General features: G+C 37.6%; 1 protein-coding gene across 2 annotated transcripts in view; it reads left to right on the forward strand.

Moving 5' to 3' along the window:
• The window catches only part of CERT1 (ceramide transporter 1), a 140988-nt gene that overhangs the window by 108098 nt on the left and 12294 nt on the right, over positions 1-20596 (forward strand). For both annotated transcript variants that reach the window (XM_055253146.2, XM_063623149.1), the window contains exons 10-13: positions 3736-3822; positions 6496-6588; positions 7405-7482; positions 17577-17672. In XM_055253146.2, the coding sequence (XP_055109121.2) occupies positions 3736-3822; positions 6496-6588; positions 7405-7482; positions 17577-17672 (354 nt within the window). The remainder of the gene's footprint in view (positions 1-3735; positions 3823-6495; positions 6589-7404; positions 7483-17576; positions 17673-20596) is intronic.

Genomic DNA, 20596 nt, shown 5'->3' on the forward strand with positions numbered 1-20596 from the left:
AGAATTGCTTGAACCGGCAGGCGGAAGCTGCCTCGCTACTGCACTCCAGCCTGGGCAACCAACTGAGACTCCATCTCAAAAAAAAAAAAAAAAAAAAAAAAAGAAAGAGAAAAAAAGACTTACCATAATGTAGGGCACTACACTAGGCTTGGAGAATATAACAAGAAACAAGGCTTATAAGGATCCTGCCTGAGGGCCCTACCTGAACGCATAATGGGAACAAAGACTAATAGACAATTATCATAATGTATGTCATGAAACACTTTTAATGCAGAGAAGGTGTTGAATCAGAGATGTCTTCCCGGAGGAAAGAACCTCTTAGCAGAAACCTCAAGAATGGTGGCGGGCGCCTGTAGTCCCAGCTACTCCGAGAGGCTGAGACAGGAGAATGGCGTGAACCCGGGAGGCGGAGCTTGCAGTGAGCCGAGATTGTGCCACTGCACTCCAGCCTGGGTGACAGAGCGAGACTCTGTCTCAAAAAAAAAAAAAAAAAAAAAAAAAAAAGAATGAGTAAATTGAGTAAAGAGTGTTTTCCAGTAGTCAGAAGCAAAAGAGTATTTTTCCTCAGGGGAACTGAAAGTAGTTCTCTTTGGAAGGTAGAGCCTCCACAAATTGAGAGGAAAGAATGGTTAAGAGACTGGAAAGATCAACAAGAATTAGTTCAGGTCCTGAGACAATAGGTTTTAATGAAGAAAATGACATTTTCACATTTGCAGTTTAGAAAAGTCGTTCTCCCTGCAGTAGGAAGAATGGATTGAAGGTAACAATTGTGACTGGGCACTTGGACACTTTTTGTATAATATAGATGAGAGTTGAAGGTGGCCTAAATTAGAGTCAAAGCAGGAGGAATAGAGAGGCACTGACAAATTAGATACAGTAATCCCCCTGTATCAGTGGTTGGGGGGATACATTAGAAGACCCCCCAGTAACTGCAGATGGTACTGAACCCTATATACACTGTTTTTTCCTATATGTGCTATGTTTTTTCCTGTATGTATGTACCTGTGATAAAGTTTCATTTTTATTTTAACAATAATAAAATAGAACAATTATAGTACTGTATTATAGTAAAAAGTTATATGAATGTAGTCTCTTTCTCTCTCAAAATATCTTATTGTATATAAACCACAGAAATCAAAACCACAGATGGGGGAGACTATTGTATTTGGAAAGTAGAATTGAAGGGTGTGATGATTGAATGAGGGAAAAGGAAGGAATCCAAGATTAGGCCCAGGTTTCTGCTTATAGGTTTGGAGATAGAAGAGGAGGTTTCAGACACGTTGCAACTGAGGTGAGTCGTAAGAGGAAGTCTTCTATATTAGATACAAAGATCTAACCCTTAGAAGAGAGATGGTCTGGCTGTGAATTTAGGAGTCATCAAAGGATGACTGAAGCATTGGATATAAGTAAGAATGCTGTGGGTAGAGCAAGTATGGAACCCTGAGGAACACCAACATTTAAAGGATAGGCAGAGAAGGGGAAACCTACAAAAGAGCCCCATAAGAGTGCTTAGAGAGGGAGAGGGGAATTTAGGAATCTAAGAGTAGAGAACTCTTCAAGGAGAGTTGTTAACATAAGAAATGCTGTTCTAAGGGGGCGGGTAAGTAGCTCCTGCCCTTAGTAAGCATGATGAGATAAAAGGGTTTTTTTAAAGTTCCTTTTACTAAAGAAAATTTTATGCCAATTCCTTTAGTTCTTCTCCCAAAGGTTTGCCATTAAAGGAAAAACCATTTCATTTGGCAAAATAGAATTGTTTTCTTTTGTTTTGTTTTGTTTGTTGTTTTTTTTTTTTTTGATAAAGAATCTTGCTCTACCACCCAGGCTGGAGTGCAGTGGTGCGATCTTGGCTCACTGCAACCTCTGCAACTTCCGTCTCCCGGGTTCAAGCAATTATTGTGCCTCATCCTCCCGAGTACTAGGTTTATAGACGTGCTCCACCACACTCACTGATTTTTGTATTTTTAATACAAGTTTTCATCATGTTGGCCCGGCTGGTCCAGAGCTCCTGGCCTCATGTGATCTCCACTCCTTTGTCTCCCAGAGTGCTGGTATTCTAGGCATGAGCCACCACACCTGGCCAGAATTTTTAAATGCTGTAGTTTTCAATTAGACTACTGAGGCTCTGGCATGATTGCTTAAGGACTAGAAATCCACATGTACTAAATCACTGTAGATTGAATGAATATTAATATTTTCTAAATGTAGATGTTGTTAAATAGTTTTTAAAATCATTAGAAAATATGCTTGAGTTTGGATATTTTGTGTTTTCTCTGATCAACAGAGAGCAAAGTTGCCCTGCTGTCATTTTACTGTCTTTGAAATGTTTTGACTTTATAAAGAGAATCCTGCAGGAGGAAGGCCTCTAGAGTGTTGTTACTATTTTTTCATGACCCTCTTGTCCCAGATGGTCATTAGATGGTATATTCACTTTATGATACTTCACTGAGATATGCACTGTTCTGTATGTTTGTTGTATCTGAATAGAAAGTTGTTTTTTTTTTTTTTATGAAGTAGGTTATAGGGGACTGAGTCCTCATAACCCTAAAAGAAGAACTCCATTAAGTCAATATTTCTTATATGCCAAATGACAAGAATGTTACCCCATACCTCCCACCCTTCCAGTATGGTTCCAGGTTATGGTGGGGATAGGACAATGTTTCTAGATACTTTTTAATGGACTAATGATGACTTGGGGTTATGAGTTTAACTGGGAAGATATCGCCAATTGTTCATGTGTCTTATTTTGTATATTTTAACATTTAAGAAATGCTAAACCCAAGCCTACCTTTTAGCCTCTACTTTTATCATAATACAAAGCTGTCGTTCCACTTACCTGGTTCATCACAGCAGGAACATATGTTGATTGTTTACATTTTGTTATTGTTCTTTATATGTTTATCTTCTGATGCAGCTGAGGTTCCACTTGAATGGGAATCACTTGAGGGAATTATTAAACATGTATATTCCAAGGTTCCACTGAAGACCTACTGAGAAATAATTTTTGGGCATGGAGGCCTGGGAATTTTCATTGTAAGAAGTCTCCCACACATTTCCCCAAGTGATTAATGGCCATTATTCTGCCATCTAGCCAGACTATCAAGCATCAACTCAACTTTTATTTCCCCTTGAAACAATTACCCGTGCTTAGGAAGATCCCCCTCTGAATGCCTAGCCGTACTTATTAGCTATATTTCTTGTGCAAATTTTTACTTACCTCATTGCAATTTTATATCTCTGTTGTCTCTGTTGTAAGTCTCAACTCTGCTACTAAAGAAGCCCTGGATAATACATAGATGAAAGAGCATCACTGTTTTCCAATAAAAGTTTATGGACACTAAACTTTTAATTTCAAGTAATTCCCACATGTCATATTATTACTTTTATTTTTTCCAGCCATTTAAAAATGAAATTCTTAGCTCACAGGCTGTACAAAAGTAGGCAGCAGACTGGATTTGGCCCTTGGGTCACAGTTTTTGCCAATCCCTGCTCTAGACTATTATCCCAACACAATATTGGTCAATATACAGTAAGTAAATATATGAGTACTGAGTGAATTAATTGTAAGACTCATGTGATTTTACACAGAGCATACATATGATCTAGTGTACTGACTGGTTTGTAAATATGCGTTCAATAAATGTTTGTTAGGTCAGTTTTCAAACTCAATACCAGAGTTATCAGAGTTTTCTGTTTCTTTAAATAAACTGCTCTTTTTCCCCCTGTGTGTTGGAATAGGAAGGCCCTAACAGTTTGATTAATGAAGAAGAGTTCTTTGATGCTGTTGAAGCTGCTCTTGACAGACAAGATAAAATAGAAGAACAGGTATATCTATTATTGAAAATTCTAAGCTGAAATTTATTTTGACACTATAGGCCTTCCTTGGTGTATATTATTTCATGTAAATAGAATTTGAACATTGTGAACTTAGTAACCTAGAAGCTTAACTGTGAATACATTGAGTCAAAAATGTAAGATAATCTTTTTTTTTTTTTTTCTGAGACAGTCTTGCTCTGTTGTGCAGGCTAGAGTGCAGTGGCGTGATCTCGGCTTACTGCAACTTCCACCTCCTGGGTTCAAGCGATTCTTCTGCCTCGGCCTCCCGAGTAGCTGGGACTACAGGCGCGCACCACCACGCCTGACTAAATTTTTTTTGTATTTTTAGTAGAGATGGGGTTTTACCATATTGGCCAGGCTGATCTCGAACTCGAGACCTCATGATCCCCCCCGCCTCAGCCTCCCAAAGTGCTGGGATTGATTACAGGCATGAGCCATGGTGCTGGCCGTAAAATAATCTTTATAAGTCAGTTCCTTTATATGTGAATTTCCAAGCAATAGAAAGAAAACCAATAATTGTTAAAAGGAACCATGCATAATTAACATGAACTTAAATAGAAGTGTTCTTTTTGCTTATTTCCCTTTAAGTGTCCAGCTTAAACCATTCTTTTAATATAAAGCATATATTTAGTCTAAGTAAAAAGCTTCTTTGAATTTTTCTTCACCAAGTATGATATGAAAAGGAAGATGACCAAAAACTTAAGGTTTTTCATCTATATTAGTATTGTTTTTATTAACCCCTTTATTGCCTTCACTACTTCACCTTCAGTTTCTTTCTCACTTTTACTTTGTTCAGTGTTTTGTCATCATTATTGAATGTATAGCAGTTACACCCAGCTGCTGTGGAAATTGAAGAAACGTATTTCTTAAACCCATTAACTAGCTTCAAGATTAATTTGACACTTTGTCTTCTTTAATTTGGCAACAGTACAGTTATCATATGTTACAACTAGATGGTACTTAAGGATGAATTTTGTTATTTCCTCCACTTGTTTAAGCTATGCTAGTTATGGTGGAAGCTTAACCTTTTTGGGGGGCAAGTATTAATAAACTGGCTACAGAGTATCTTGCCAAATAATCATGTGTGTCAGTTTTATACTACAAATAAATTTGCATAGAAAACTTCGCTTGTTCATTTCCTGTCATTGCTAAGACAGTCATGGCTATTGTGCTGTTATTGGTCTACCTAACTAAGAGTAAATCACCTGCAGTAGTAACTGCTTCTCATGTGTATCTTTCATTATTTTTTTTTTAATTACTGATAAAAAGTTCATGTCACATTAATTTGTAAAGCTTATTGCTCATTTTTTTTTATACCCAAAAGATGCTATGTACCACTCAAGAAGAGTGGGAACTTTTAGTTCCTAAATGGGCTCTACTTTTGGAAACTTAAAGTACTACCTGAAGTAGCATTATTTATTTGTTTCCCTTAGTTTTTTGTCTAGGATGTGCTGTTTTGGGAAAAAGTAGTGAATGGGTCAAGACACCTCAGACTTACTCTTAGTTTTACCTCTAACTAACTTTGTAGCTATGAACTTATCACTGAATTCCCTGGGCCTTGGTTTTCTAATCTGTGAAACAAAGTAGACAAGATGATTCAAAACATCTCTTCTCTCTAAAATGCTACTCTACTGAATATCAGTATGGTGATTGAGTTGGGTTTGAGAGAATTGATGAACCCTTCTGTAAGCTTTAGAAAAAGAAATATTCATGGGGCCATCCAGTCAACTCCATTCTATTCTTGACACTGTACTAGATGCTCTGCAAAATAGTCATTGAACAGAGCGTTGTTTTTCTTGCCTAATAGCCAGGCATGTTGATATGACAAAGATACAGTGTGGTAATACTCTATAGAGTAGTGAGAGCTTCAGTAATCCATAAAATCAGTTCCATAGATTTAGATCATTTCCCTCTTCATATTCAGTATATATTGCACAGATCTCTCAACAACACAGCCATGAAATAGATATTCTCCAAGTGACACTTATATCACACATGTTTGAGTTTACGTTATTTGCAAACACAGGGAAAGATACATGTGATAAACTGGTGCATGAGAAATAAGATCTTAGCAGTTGGTTGAAATAAATGAGAACAACCGAGGCAAACTAAAGAGGAAGGAGGAGGTCAAGTGGCAGCTTAACAGGAGTAAGATGATGAGATGAAGGGCAGAATACCTTCATGGAGAGGAGGCAAAGAGATATACATGATATGTTCTTAGGAACATAACTGAAGCAAACAATGAAATTATTTCTGATTATATATAAACCTGTGGGTCAGCCCTCCAGGGGCCTGATAAGGTAGAATCACTGGAGTGATTTGGCCAGGGTATGGATAGGAGAGAACTGGCAGCAGCGTTAAGATTGACCCATGATAAATAATGCTATGCAGGTAGCAGGGAGTCTGACTAGGAGCAAAATCAAAGAACTTATCCCTTGCCTAACATAGTATCTGCGGAGTCAGAAAGAAGAGGTTAAATTGGGATATCTGAGGCAAGTATCAGGATTTGCCATGTCTGTGGAGTAGTTTCATAATTCTAATGGTTATAAGTACTAAGGCGTTCACTAAGTGAATGTTGGTAGTTCCACGTTATATTATCCATTCTTCATTTGCAAAATACTCTTTAAAACTTTCCCATCTTAACATTATATGTTTTTTTAGTCACAGAGTGAAAAGGTGAGATTACATTGGCCTACATCCTTGCCATCTGGAGATGCCTTTTCTTCTGTGGGGACACACAGATTTGTCCAAAAGGTAAGCTAATGTCAGAGTTTACTAAAAGTACACCTTGTATTGTTCTTCATTGTTGGTGGAAATATCTTTTATTTGAGATGGAGTCTCACTGTGTCACCAGACTGGAGTGCAGTGGCGTGATCTCGGCTCACTACAGTCTCCACCTCCCAGGTTCAGAGATTCTCGTGCCTCAGCCTCCCTAGTAGCTGGGATTACAGGCATGTACCACCACACCCAGCTAATTTTTGTATTTTTAATGGAGACAGAGTTTCACCATGGCCGGGATGGTCTTGATCTCCTGACCTTGTGATCCGCCCACCTCGGCCTCCCAGAGTGCTGGGATTACAGGCGTGAGCCACCATGCCCAGCCAGAAATATCTTGTAGTATAAGTTTTCTCCCCTTTTCATGAATTTAAGTAATGAGACGGTTTTTGGTTTTATATATTGTATTCCATATACATCCTCCAAAAGAGTTAGAAATCTTGTTCTGAAAATAAAGTTCTTTCATTTTTATTTAAGGGGAAAGTGGGGGGTGGGCAAATAAGGAGTGGCTAGTCCAAAATAGTTAACCGGAAGTATATCCAGTTATACTAAATCTCTGTCTTCTTTGGGGTTAAATGGTATTACTTTGTATTATTGGAAGCACCACATTCTTTTTTGGAATGATTTTGGAACATAATACATAATAGGTGCATGAAGTCAGCAGTTGCTGCTGTGCTTGTTTCATATAGTGCTTTGTTTTCTCTTCCCTTTATCTTGTGTTTGGAAGTTGGTACTGAATGCTCTGTTGTGCCTTTGTTCTGATTACTTGGTTTTTTCTTTGTCTGTCTCTGGTAGCCCTATAGTCGCTCTTCCTCCATGTCTTCCATTGATCTAGTCAGTGCCTCTGATGATGTTCACAGATTCAGCTCCCAGGTACTGTATGAATGTATAGAGTGGACTTGAGTCTTTCTGTGCTATATTTCAGCCTGCTTTCCCAGTTCCTGGAAATCTTTTGGTTAGGCCACTGATTTTAGTTTTGAATTTTAAATAGTAACATTAAGCATTAAAAAGGTCTTCCTTGTCTACTAAATAGTTCCTCTGTCAGGTTTGCATGTGTCCTTTACTATTCACAGCTTGGAATTTTGTCATATAGGAGGTACTCCAGAAAGATTTTCAAACTGAATTGAAACAAATAGAATATACTATTTTGTATATCATGTAATATCTGTTTCTTCAGTCAGGATTTAGCAGTTTTGATGGACGTGGTCTATATGATATGTTATAGCAGATAAGCAGATTTTAGCAATCTCACTTTTAAGCTAAAGTATCTCCAAATTATATTCAACAAGGAAATCACTTTTTAATAATATGTTTCATTTCCATTATAATACTAAGCTCTATTAAGCAGATTGTGTTTTCCTTATGCAAATTACCTTTGGATATTATAAATGAATATTTCTGTTCATATGCTAAATCTATGGAAATTTGTTTTAATTTTTAGCATTGGTAAGGGTTTAGGAATTTAAGACAGGAAGCTGGATGCTGGCAGTCTCTAAAGTCTGTACCCTCAAAATAAAATCAAATTACCATTGGAGGAAGTTTTGTTTAGTGTCAGCATTAGTTCTTTTTTTAATTTTCTTAATCTTCACATCCTTGCCATTCAACTTTTTATCTTTCTGGTGATTGCATTTTGTTGGACTAGATTATATTGTGTTAATCTTATATTAAAGACCTGAGCACTCTAGTCAGAATGACTAAGTTTAAATCCTGGTTAGGTGTATGATCCCAGTAAGTTTTCCAACTTTTTTGTGCTTCATTTTTATGATTTAGCTAGAACCTGACACATAATAAGTGCTCAATAAATGTTACCTTTTATTGTTATTACAACATTATTTCTTTGAGCTAATAAAAGTTATCTACATCATTATTTTTTCCTCTATGAGAGTATTGCTATAAAAGTTTTTAAAAGTCATAGTTTAAGGAGATTTCTATTATTTTTATGTATATAAATAAAGTTTACATTAGTTTTTAACCTGCAATAGAGAAGAATATTAAGACTTTAATGTGTTTTTCTGACTTGTACAGCGTTTTTCTCCTTGAATACTTTTAAGAAAAAGATTTAGCAATTCTGGATCAGAAATCATCCATAACCAAATATACTACAGTATATTTTACCTTTTGCTTGTCAATTTGTACATTTTTTCAAAAAATTTTACTTATTTATTTTCGAGACAGGGTCTTGCTCTGTTGCTCAGGCTGGAGTGCAGTGGCACAATCTGGGCTCACTGCAACCTCCACCTCCCAGGTTCAAGCAATTCTCCTGCCTCAGCCTCCCGAGTAGCTGGGATTACACGCATGCACCACTATGCCCAGCTAATTTTTGTATTCTTAGTAAAGATGGGGTTTCACCATGTTGGCCAGGCTGGTCTGGCACTCCTGACGTCGTGATCTGCCCACCTCGGCCTCCCAAAGTGCTGGGATTACAGGTGTGAGCCACCATGCCCGGCCCTGCATATCTTTTTAAAAAGAGACTCATATTCATAATGAATCTGTGACAAAACTACTTAATACTGGGAGACTTTGGTTTATTATGCTAAGCTCCACATTGCATTAAAATCATATCACAGACTAATCAAAAATGTAGGAATACATAGGCTATAAATGAAAGAACATATAATGATAGCAAGAAAAGAATGTAAGCCAGTAATAAAGAATGCCTAAGAATTAGGGGTTCAGAACCCAAACCAGGGCCCTCACAGTAGTGCTGTAGAACAGCTGAATTGCCTTTAAGTCCAGGTAACTATATCACTGAGAAGCAGGTGCCTGTATTTTTACAAAATTTTGCTGACAGCTTGCTTTTTCATAATATTAATAACTTTTTGTAAAACTCATGTATGTAACTTGAGAGAAATCTTGCTGGATTTTTTTTCTAATATATGGTGCTCATGATTGATCAGATCCTGTTTTAGCTTTTGATTATATACTGTTTTATATGCCAGAAGAGGTAAAAATGAAGAAAATAACATTAAGGTCTTCAAGTATTTATTGTCCTTGCTAAAGCATTAGTTGTCATTAGCAGACATGGACTCTAGCAATTAACTGTTGTAATTAAATTGTGTACCTTATGTTCGGCAGTGCCTTTATAATAGATGACTAATTCCCAATTGATAAGATTTTTTGTTTCAGAGGATGTTACACTGCCTTGTCAGCCATTATCAAAGGCTCTAGCAAGTTGATTTTGTATAGTCACACTTGAGAATATAGCATTGGATGTAGATCTGGAGTTATTATTAGCTGAGAAACATTGTGTTATCTGGAAAACTCTTCCAGTTAACACAGTGTAAAATTATAGTAGTGACTATACAGTAGTGTTACATTTTACAGTTCTCACACCCTATAGAGACTTTTGTATTAAGCAAAGTAAGAGGCTCAATTAGAAACACTTATGTTATATTACATTGCATCGGTCTTTTCTGGTTTTTTTTTTTTGAGACGGAGTTTCACTCTTGTTGCCCAGGCTGGAGTGCAATAGTGCGATCTTGGCTTACTGCACCCTCCGCCCCCTGGGTTCAGCCACCTGAGTAGCTGGGATTACAGGCATCTGCCACCACGCCCAGCTGATTTGTTTGCATTTTTAGTAGGGACGGGGTTTCACCATGTTGGCCAGGCTGGTCTTGAACTCCTGACCTCAGGTGATCTGCCTGCCTTGGCCTCCCAAAGTGCTGGGATTACAGGCGTGAGCCACCACACCTGGCCTACATTGTTCTTAATACACAAATATACACGAGTTACTCCACAGCACTTGAAATATTGGAGGTAGCCAAATTCTTTGTTTTGTAATATCTTCATAATTAATTAAAAAATTAAGTCGACATTTTTAATCACCTTTAATAATTTGCCAAAATATTATATAAGCATAATATAATCAATTCTTATTTACTCCAACAAATTTTAAAGGTCCAGATACAGATATCATATCTAGTTTCTTGATAATTTTATCAGCTCCCATACAGAAGCCTTCTAAATCTCTGGTAATTTCACTTTGCTGTTTACATAAGTATTGCTCATAACTACCTTGTTGTTCTTGAAATGATGTTTTATAGTCTTGAATTGGCTGAAATAATCAAGTGTACAACTCAGAGATGCCCTGAAAATAGCTTAAAATAAAATATATACATCTACTAGGAAATTAGTACCAACACATGAATCTGTCTGATGGGCAGATATTAGGAATGAAGTCACTCTGGATCTGAGAAATTAAAGTTGTAAAGGACTGCAGGTTCTGTGTTTTGTTGTTGTTGTTGTTGTTGTTTGTTTTTTTCATTTTTGTTTTTTGGGTTTTTTTGAGACAGAGTCTCATTCTGTCACCCAGGCTGTAGTGTAGTGGCACGATCTCAACTCACTGCAACCTCTATCTCCCAGGTTCAAGCGATTCTCCTGTCTCAGCTGGGATTACAGGCACGCGCTATCACACCCAGCTAATTTTTGTATTTTTAGTAGAGATAGGGTTTCACCATGTTAGCCAGGCTGGTCTCAAACTCCTGACCTCAAGTGATCTGCCCATCTCAGCCTCCCAAAGTGCTGGGATTACAGGCCTGACACACCATGCCCAGTCTTTTTTTTTTTTTTTTTTTTTGTAACGAGACAAGGTCTCACTTGTCCAGGCCGAGTGCAGTGGCATGATCATAGCTCTGTAACCCGACCTCTGACCTCCCGGACACAAGTGATCCTCCTGTCTCTCAGCCTCCCAAGTAGCTGGGACTACAGGCATTCCACCACACCCAACTAATTGTTTTTATTTTTTGTAGAGACAGGGCCTTGCTATGTTGCCCAGGCTGGCAAGTTCTTGAAATAATGGCTGTAGCCACAAACTAGAAAATAATTTTCAGGTGTACAGAGAATAGAAAGAATTTAGATTCATAAATTGATCGTTTTGGTCACATTTATTTGCATAACACAGTTCACATTTAAAGGTGTCACCTTAGAAATCAAAGGGGAAGAACATCATCCTCTATTGAAAAAGAAAGAAATCAAAGGATGTACAGTGAATTTGCAGCTTAATCTATGGGGAGCATCATTGCAAAAAGTGGTTCTGTGTGAGGCTCTTTCCCACCCTTTGTCCATAGGAGCACATTATTGTTGTGGTAATTATTTCACCCCTCTCCCTTTTTTAGTGTACAAGTGATAAATGCTAATTTTAACAGAACTTGAAAGTAGAATAAAATTAATAGTTTACTAATACTCCATTTATCTTCTCTCATATATATGAGATAAATATTAAGGTGTATGTACTCATCCATATGTGCCTGATTTTAGAAAATCAGGCACATATGGATGAGTACATACACCTTAATATTTTTTTCTTCTACCAAAATAGATAACTCTATATAAACTGTTTTATAATCTTTATTTTAAACTTATATTTAGACCCACCTTCCCATCAGTAAATATAAGTCTATATGTCTTTGTCTATTTATGCATACGCATGGCTGGATTTACCTACTCACCTAATATTGAACATTTAGCTTGTTTTTGGTTTTTCTCTGTTATATATAGTGCTACAGTGAGCATCCTTGTATATACATCTTTGCACCCTTATCTAATTATTTCTTTAGAATATATTCCTAGAAGCATAATTGTGGGAACAAAGGCCATGAACATTTTCAAGTGCTTATTATTTTATTTTATTTTTTATTAATTTTGATACAGGGTTTTGCTTTGTTCCCCAGACTGGAGTGCAGTGGTGAGATCACCACTCACTGCACCTTGACCTCCTGGACTCAAGCAATCCACCTGCCTCAGTCTCCTGAGTAGCTGGGGCTAAGGACTACAGGCACACGCCACCATGCCCAGCTAATTTTTTTATTTGTAGCAGAGACAAGGTCTCACTATGTTGTCCAGGCTGGTATTTATTTTTTAAGATATAGGGTCTCATTCTGTCATCCAGGCTAGAATGCAGTGGCACAATCATAGCTCACTGCAGCCTCAAGCTGTCTTTGCCTCAGCCTCTTGAGTAGCTGGGACTACAGGCATGGACCGCCACTCTCAGCTAATTTTTGTTTTAATTTTTTATTTTTTGTAGATAAGGGGGTCTCACTGTGTTGCCTGGGCTGGTCTTGAACCTCTAGCCTCAAATGATCTTCCCACCTCAGCCTCCCAAAGTGCTAGGATTACAGGCCACAGGCCTCAGCCAAGTTTTAAAAATTTTTACTGTCAAACTCTTCATTAGAAAAGTTGAACCAGCTTACATTCCCAGGCCAGGTTTCTATTGATAATAGTAGCACTGAATATTATGATTCAGTTAACTTTTGTCAATATGGTGGGCTAAAAGTGCTATGTTCTTAGCCATCTCTCTTTTGGGTTAACAGTGCACTATTTTGTTATTAATAATTATTCTATCTAACAAGCCCCTCTATGGTTTTGTGACTTTGTAGTGAGCATAGTTGTATTTCCTTTTTTGAGGTGGAGTCTCGCTGTGTTGCCCAGGCTGGAGTGCAATGGCATGATCTCGGCTCACTGCACCCTCCGCCTCCTGGGTTCAAGTGATTCTCCTGCCTCAGCCTTCTGAGTATCTGGGACTACAGGCATGCACCACCACGCCTGGCTAATTTTTTGTATCTTTAGTAGAGAGGGGAGTTCACTGTGTTAGCCAGGATGGTCTCTATCTCCTGATCTCGTGGTCCACCTGCCTCAGCCTCCCAAAATGCTGTGATTACAGGCATGAACCACCGTGCCTGGCCAACATAGTTGTATTTCTTTTACATGCATAAAAGAAAGAGATCTGAGCTGTTTTGAGCCCTAAGACTCTCTTTTTTTTTTTTTTTTTTTAAGTAGATGAGGTCTTGCTATGCTGCCAAGACTTAACCTCAAACTCCTAGGCCCAAGCAATCTTCCCAAGCTGCTGGGACTACAGGCATGAACCACCATGCCCAACTTAGACTTTTATTGTACTATCAAAAGGCAATTTTCTTTTCAAATTTCTGGGTAATAGTATTAGAAAAATCCTGCTTGGTAGCCTCCAGAAATGGCATCATACTGAGTGATGCAAATGTGAGTTGGAAGAAAAGGTTAGAATTGGAGTGAACGTCCCCTCTTATCTCAAATGTATTTTATCTCCATTTTGTTTCATAGTTTATTAGTTTGAAGATGCTTTGTATGTCAGCTAATCATTTTCAACTCTAGGTCCAGAAAAATCAAGGGCATGATTTCTGAAATTACACATAGCCTAATTAAAACTTAGAAACACTTTTCACTTTCTTCAGTGTTTTTGACTGAGTCTTTTTCATTTATAAGTGACAGGAGGTGTTACTATAACATTATTTCCTAGAATGTCAAATTTTGAGCCTAATAGAATGGTAAATTTGGCTGTATTTGTTTTTTGTTTTTTTTTTTATGAAACAGTATTTCCTTGTTTCCCACTTCATTTTTTTTTTTTTTTTTTTTTTTTTTTTTTGAGACGGAGTCTCACTCTGTCGCCCAGGCTGGAGTGCAGTGGCGCAATCTCGGCTCACTGCCAGCTCCACCTCCCAGGTTCACACCATTCTCCTTTCGCGGCCTCCCGAGTAGCTGGGACTACAGGCACCCGCCACCATGCCTGGCTAATTTTTTTGTATTTTTAGTAGAGACGGGGTTTCACTGTGTTAGGCAGGATGGTCTCGAACTCCTGACCTTGTGATCTGCCCACCTCAGCCTCCCAAAGTGCTGGGATACAGGCGTGAGCCCCCACGCCTGGCCTCCCACTTCTTTTTAATATGTAGTGTCATAACCAAACAGTAAAGTGAGCAGATTATTAGGTTAAATCTGAATAGGTCAGTCTGGTCACCAGTGCCCAAGTTACTGCCCCTATTGTACTATTGGTTACTTCATATTTTCCTATAGCAAACATAAAATTTGTTATAGTGAGATTTTTACCTGTGTACCTCTCTTCTTAACTTTAATGATATTACCTCAAGGAACATATTATAATGAATGAAGATTCCATGATGAAAGTTTTGCAGAGTTTATTACAGTAATTTAGTACTTCATTAGAATCTTTGATTTTTTAGGAGCACAGCACTGAATGTTTGTTTCTTTGTTGTACCTTTTGAAAACCGGTTTTCCATTGATGTAGTGTAGCTGTTACAGGAATATCATTTTTAAAACATTTTTATACAGCATTGCTGAAAATTGAACCTGGGCCTCCCTCATGGCCTACCATTGAAGGAATAGCATTTTTTGCCTATCTAGAAAGACAATGTTAAATGTGCTTTCTATATATTTTTTAACTTGTGCTACCTACTACGTGTTTATATTTGTGGAATCTGTTTTCTTCTGGACAAAACCACAAATCAAAAACACCTCATTTCTTAGGCATTTGAAATCCCTAATTCAGAATAATCTCCCAAACAGAAACACAACTACCTGCATTCTTTTTGACAAAAGAGCTAAGTAGCAGGGAATTGAACAATGAGAACTCATGGACACAGGAAGGGGAACATCACACTCCGGGGACTGTTGTGGGGTTGGGGGAGGGAGGAGGGACAGCATTAGGAGATATACCTAATGCTAAATGACGAGTTAATGGGTACAGCACACCAACAGGTCACATGGATACATATGTAACAAACCTGCACATTGTGCACATGTACCCTAAAACCTAAAGTATAATAAAAAAAAATAAAAAAAATAAAAAATAAATAAAAAACAAAAAATTATTTTAAACCCAATCCTGTCTTTTAACAGAATAAAATTCTTCTGTTCTTCACATTCTTCTTTCACAAGTAACCTATTGAAAGTAGGGTTTATTTGGGGGAAGCATTTCTTTCTGTCTCTTATCTCATAATAAATACAGGTGTGCTTAACTGCTAGTTTCCTACCTCAAAGATATACTCAAATCTAAAGATTTTTAAGATTTTGGGATCTGAAGAGTAAACATTTCTCCTAATCACAATGTGACAGAGACAAATGAATCAAGCCAATGCTACTTTTATTTATGCACACTAACTGGAACTTTTCTTTTTGGAAATCAGATGCATTTTGTGTATATTAGTAACTTGGAATCCTGCATTAGTTATCCTTGCCCTCCCAAAGCAGATTCTGAAATTATAAAGGTGCACAGGTTCTCCATGCAACACCAAAAGTTATATTTTCCAAGGCTTTGTAAAATTGTAGAATGTCCTGTTAGTTAAATTTCTGTCAAATCAGTAACTCACACTGTTTTGAGAATTATGAATAAAGGAATAAAATATTGTTAGTGTTTATTTAGTACAAAAGTAGATTATACAATCTCAGCATTTTTATCAAAAATTTTCTTTTTGATGATTGACAAATCAGGAGACACTTAAGGCCATACCTGCTTTCAGTAATCAAAAATGCATTTAAGATACAGAAACTTGAGGTAGCAGAAGTATACATCATTATCACATATAACATATCCTTTGGTATAGAAAATTGTATTCCCAGAGTGAGTTTCTTTTTTAAAACAGTTAATGAGGCCAAGGTGGGAAGATCACTTGGGACCAGGAGTTCAAGACCAGCCTGGGCAAGATGGCGAGACCCTGTCTCTACAAAAAATTAACTGGGTGTGGTAGTGCACTCCTGTAGCCCCACCTACTCAGAGGCTGAGGCAGGAGGATCCCTTGAGCCCAGGAAATTGTAGTGGCAGTGAGCTGTGATCATACTACTGTACTCCAGTCTGGGCCACGAAGTGAGACCCTGTCTCTTAAAAAAAAAAAAAAATTAGCTGGGCGTTAGCACAGGCCTATAGTTTTAGCTACTTAGGAGGCTGAGGCAGGAGGATGGCTTGAGCCCAGAAGTTCGAGATTACAGTGAGTTATGATTGTGCCGCTACACTCCAACCTGGATGACAAAATAACCCTGTCTCTGGGGGGTGGGGGGGGGATGTTGATTATTTACTTTGAAATATGTTCAAAACTGATTCTTGTTCTATATTCCTAATGAACAGAATAGACTTTATATAAAACAAATAAACTTAAGGATAAAATTTTAATGGAAGTATAATATATATATTTTCCAGCTCTTCTGTCTTCTAATATATTTATTACATAAAATGAAATTACTTTGTTTCCACAATCTTTGTATCACTTCAGTTCTCCAATAAATCTGAGAATTCTGGCAGTGTGAAATATTCAACTTTCTTTGCTTATTTACATAAAATGTATAAGGACAATTTGTGATAGTTAAGAGTTACATTTAAATATCAGTAAAAAGTTATAAATTTAAATTAAAAATTTTTTAAAAGGAAATTATTAGAAATTTAAAAAGAATGAACTAAAAGGTGATTATATGTAAATGCTTGCATATATGAATATTAGCATTGTCCCTAAAATAATTTAGAACAAAGAAATTGGAATCAAATAAATTAAGGTTTGATTATTTTTAAATTGGCTTATATTCCATGATAAAATAGAGGTTTATCAGTGGCATAAGGAAGGTTTTTCATCTTTTTTGTATTGAAATCTTTTTGTATTGAAGGACATATACATATATATCTTTGCTCATCTTTGTGTATCTTTGCTCATATGAGAGCAGAGATATAAGCAAAGATATGCTCTCTCTATATATGTCTTTGTTCATATCAGACCTTCCTGATAACTCCACATAGTCTTAAATATAGGAACATTAGACTGGATGATCTCTGTGCCCCCCTTTATCTCTACTCTTCCATTATTTTATACTTTAACACATCATCTCTGTTTTATGATATAGAATGGAATATTTCTTTTTTTCTATTTCTATTTCTTTTTTCTAGAAAATGCTTATTTTGGTCACTTGATACACATTAGGCCAATATGTGTTACTTGAGTGACCCATCTTCCTTCTTTTCATTTCTGTCTCGTCATTACCCTGGGTATCTGGAATGTGGACTAAACTCTTCAAACACTGTGCAAAACCTACTAACCTTTGTGCATTTGGTTGCTCAGCTACTAAGAGCACCATTTCTGAACTGAAGTTAACTGAATACCATTCTGTTTTAGAGACTATGACATACCTTTTGGATTCTCATGCCTTTTTCCTCCCCTCTCAAGGTTGAAGAGATGGTGCAGAACCACATGACTTATTCATTACAGGATGTAGGCGGAGATGCCAATTGGCAGTTGGTTGTAGAAGAAGGAGAAATGAAGGTAATTCCCCCTGAAATGTTATAGATTGCCAAAGGCATCTCTGTTTCAGTCATATTATCATTACTATTGATATGAATAAGGATAGCACTTTCAACTTACCTTTAAAACAAGTTATTACATGTGATCAAAGCAGTACCATATATTGAGCAATAAAATGTCTTTTTGCTTTTCTGGTTTTGCCTTTACTAAAGTTTTTTATGATTATAATATAAATATATGATTAAACCTTTCTGTTTTGACTAGGCCATGAAGAAAATAAAATTTGGAGAATTAGATATGAACAGGTCACAATTAGCTGATGGTTCTTTATTTGGATATTTCCTTTTGTTTTGTTTTTTTAACATACTGAATGTTGTGCCTAGATGACACTTTGTTTCTCTCCCTTTTTGGTCTATACCCTCCTTCTTTTCCCTTCTCTTACTACACCTTTATTTGATATTTGGACATTGGTCAGTTAATCTTGTTTACATCCCTAAACACAGGGACAGAAAATAAGAGCAGGGATGGAGAGATACAGAGATGGATTGAAAAGCAAAAGCAACATTGAATTTTGGATTCTCTCATTCCTAAGGAACTATGCTAAATAAAGATACAAAGATAATAAGACACTCTCCAAGCTAAAGCTTTAGTTAAGGGAAAAGAATATTGACATTTAAAAGATACTATTGGCCAGGCACAGTGGCTCATGCCTGTAATCCCAGCACTTTAGGAGGACATGGCAGGCAGATTACTTGAGCTCAGGAGTTCAAGTCAAACCTGGGCAACACGGTGAAACCCTGTCTCTACAAAAAATACAAAAATTAGCTGGGTGCAATACCACACACTTGTAGTCCCAGCTACCCAGGAGGCTGAGGCAAAAGATTTCTTGAGCCAGGGAGGTCAAGGCTGCAATGAGCCACATTTGTGCCGCTCAAATCAGAAAAGAAAGATCTCTGTGATTTGAAACAATTAGATTGTTTTACAATGCAGAGAAGCATTTGAACTACATCTGGAAATAAAAACAGTTATGACAAGGGTGAGGTGAGGGCATTTTAGGAAAAAAATTATAATGTGAGCAAAAACTTGAAAGCAAACTTTTTAGTCGGGATTTTTGCATAATCTATGTTGACCAGAATTATTCTAGCAAATAAGATATAATATTAGATGCTGGGATTTCCTCTCCCCTTAAATAAGGAACAAATTAAGACATAAGATAAAAGAGACAGATAAATGAGATACCAGAATGTTAGCTATAATTCTGATAAGGTGATTGTAGAAAATAGTTTGAGATCAGCTGCTACAGGGTCTTGTTATTCCAGAATTAAGCATGTTCCTGGCATTGCTGGATAATCACAAACCTTCACTACAGAAGCAGGCCAGGATATATGCTCTTTGCGGAAGAAAAGGTTGAGCCAGACCTGCCTTATTTCTTCTTCTGTAGTCATCATTCAGTCACCGTAGAGTCACCTCCCTCTAGGGAGGAGGAAGTGAAGTACTGAAGAGAAGCCAGGAGTGAGGGTCTGGATGACGTCCCTCTACCTGGAATGAGGAATAGAAAATAAGTACTCCTACAGCCCACAGCGTTAGAGAGAAATTGGGCCTAGATTATGGGAAGCATAAAGTTACTCTCTAAAGAGAATATTTATTGTCTATAACAATTGTTTATAACAGTAGACTAGCCACTGTATGAAAAGTATGTTTTTTTGGTTTTTTGGTTTTTTTGAGACAGAGTTTTGCTCTTGTCACCCAGGCTGGAGTACAATGGCATGATCTTGGCTTATCGCAGCCTCCGCCTCCTGGATTCAAGTGATTCTCCTGCCTCAGCCTTCCAAGTAGCTGGGATTACAGGCACCCACCACTACGCTTGGTTAATTTTTGTACTTTTAGTAGAGATGGGGTTTCACCTTGTTGGCTAGGCTGGTCTCGAACTCCTGACCTCAGGTGATCCACCCGCCTTGGCCTCCCAAAGTGCTGGGATAACAGGTGTGAGCCACCGTGCCTGGCCTGAAAAGTGTAATTTTAAGAAGATCAAGCTGATAGGGAAGAAACTGGAGAGCAAGCAGACTACTTAAAAGAGTCAGGCACAAAGTGATGAAAGCCTACCTAGAACAGTAGAAAAGTCAAACTGTTGGATGTCTTAGAAAAGACATTTTAGACAAAAAATAATAATGTGAGCTAGAGGCCTCCCTGCTCTGCACCTTTGGCACCACGTCTAGGAACTGCCAGTGCCATGGTGTCAATAGATTCCTGCCTCACCCCAATCATCTCTGCTATGCTTTATTAAGGACAGTTTTTGACTGGTGGCGGTGGCTCATGCCTGTAATCCCAGCACTTTGGGAGGCCATGGTGGGCAGATCACCTGAGGTCAGAAGTTCGAGACCAGCCTGGCCAACATGGTGAAACCCTGTCTCTGCTAAAAATACCAAAAATTAGCTGGGCGTAGTGGCAGGCGCCTGTAATCCCAGCTACTCAGGAAGCTGAGACAGGAGAATCGCTTGAACCTGGGAGGCGGAGGATGCAGTGAGCCGAGACAGCGCCATTGCACTCCAGCCTGGGCAACAAGAGCGAAACTCCGTCTCAAAAAAAAAAAAAAGAATAGTAAAAAACTTACTAGCTGTGTGAACTGTAAAGGGAGGAATCAAAAGTCTAGAGTTTCTAGTTTGGGTAGCTGGGAAAACGGTGGTCCCAATAATATGAGTAATAAATAGGTAGGGGAAGGTAGTCTGTTGAGAGATACTCTAAGAGGAAACTATGTGAAATGCCTAACAGTGTCTAGCCCCATAGGTCCTTCATAAATTGCCACTTGGTTCTCCCCCATGATGACATGTTTCTTCATTTCTCAAGAGTATTTATCACATAATTATCTAAAGTAGCAAACTCTTTAATTTTAAAATAATTAATTTTACTTAGCATTTAAGGTATGTAACCTCAGTATTTAAAGCAAG

Source organism: Symphalangus syndactylus, chromosome 18 (assembly GCF_028878055.3).
Source record: "Symphalangus syndactylus isolate Jambi chromosome 18, NHGRI_mSymSyn1-v2.1_pri, whole genome shotgun sequence".
Taxonomy (NCBI): Eukaryota; Metazoa; Chordata; class Mammalia; order Primates; family Hylobatidae; genus Symphalangus; species Symphalangus syndactylus.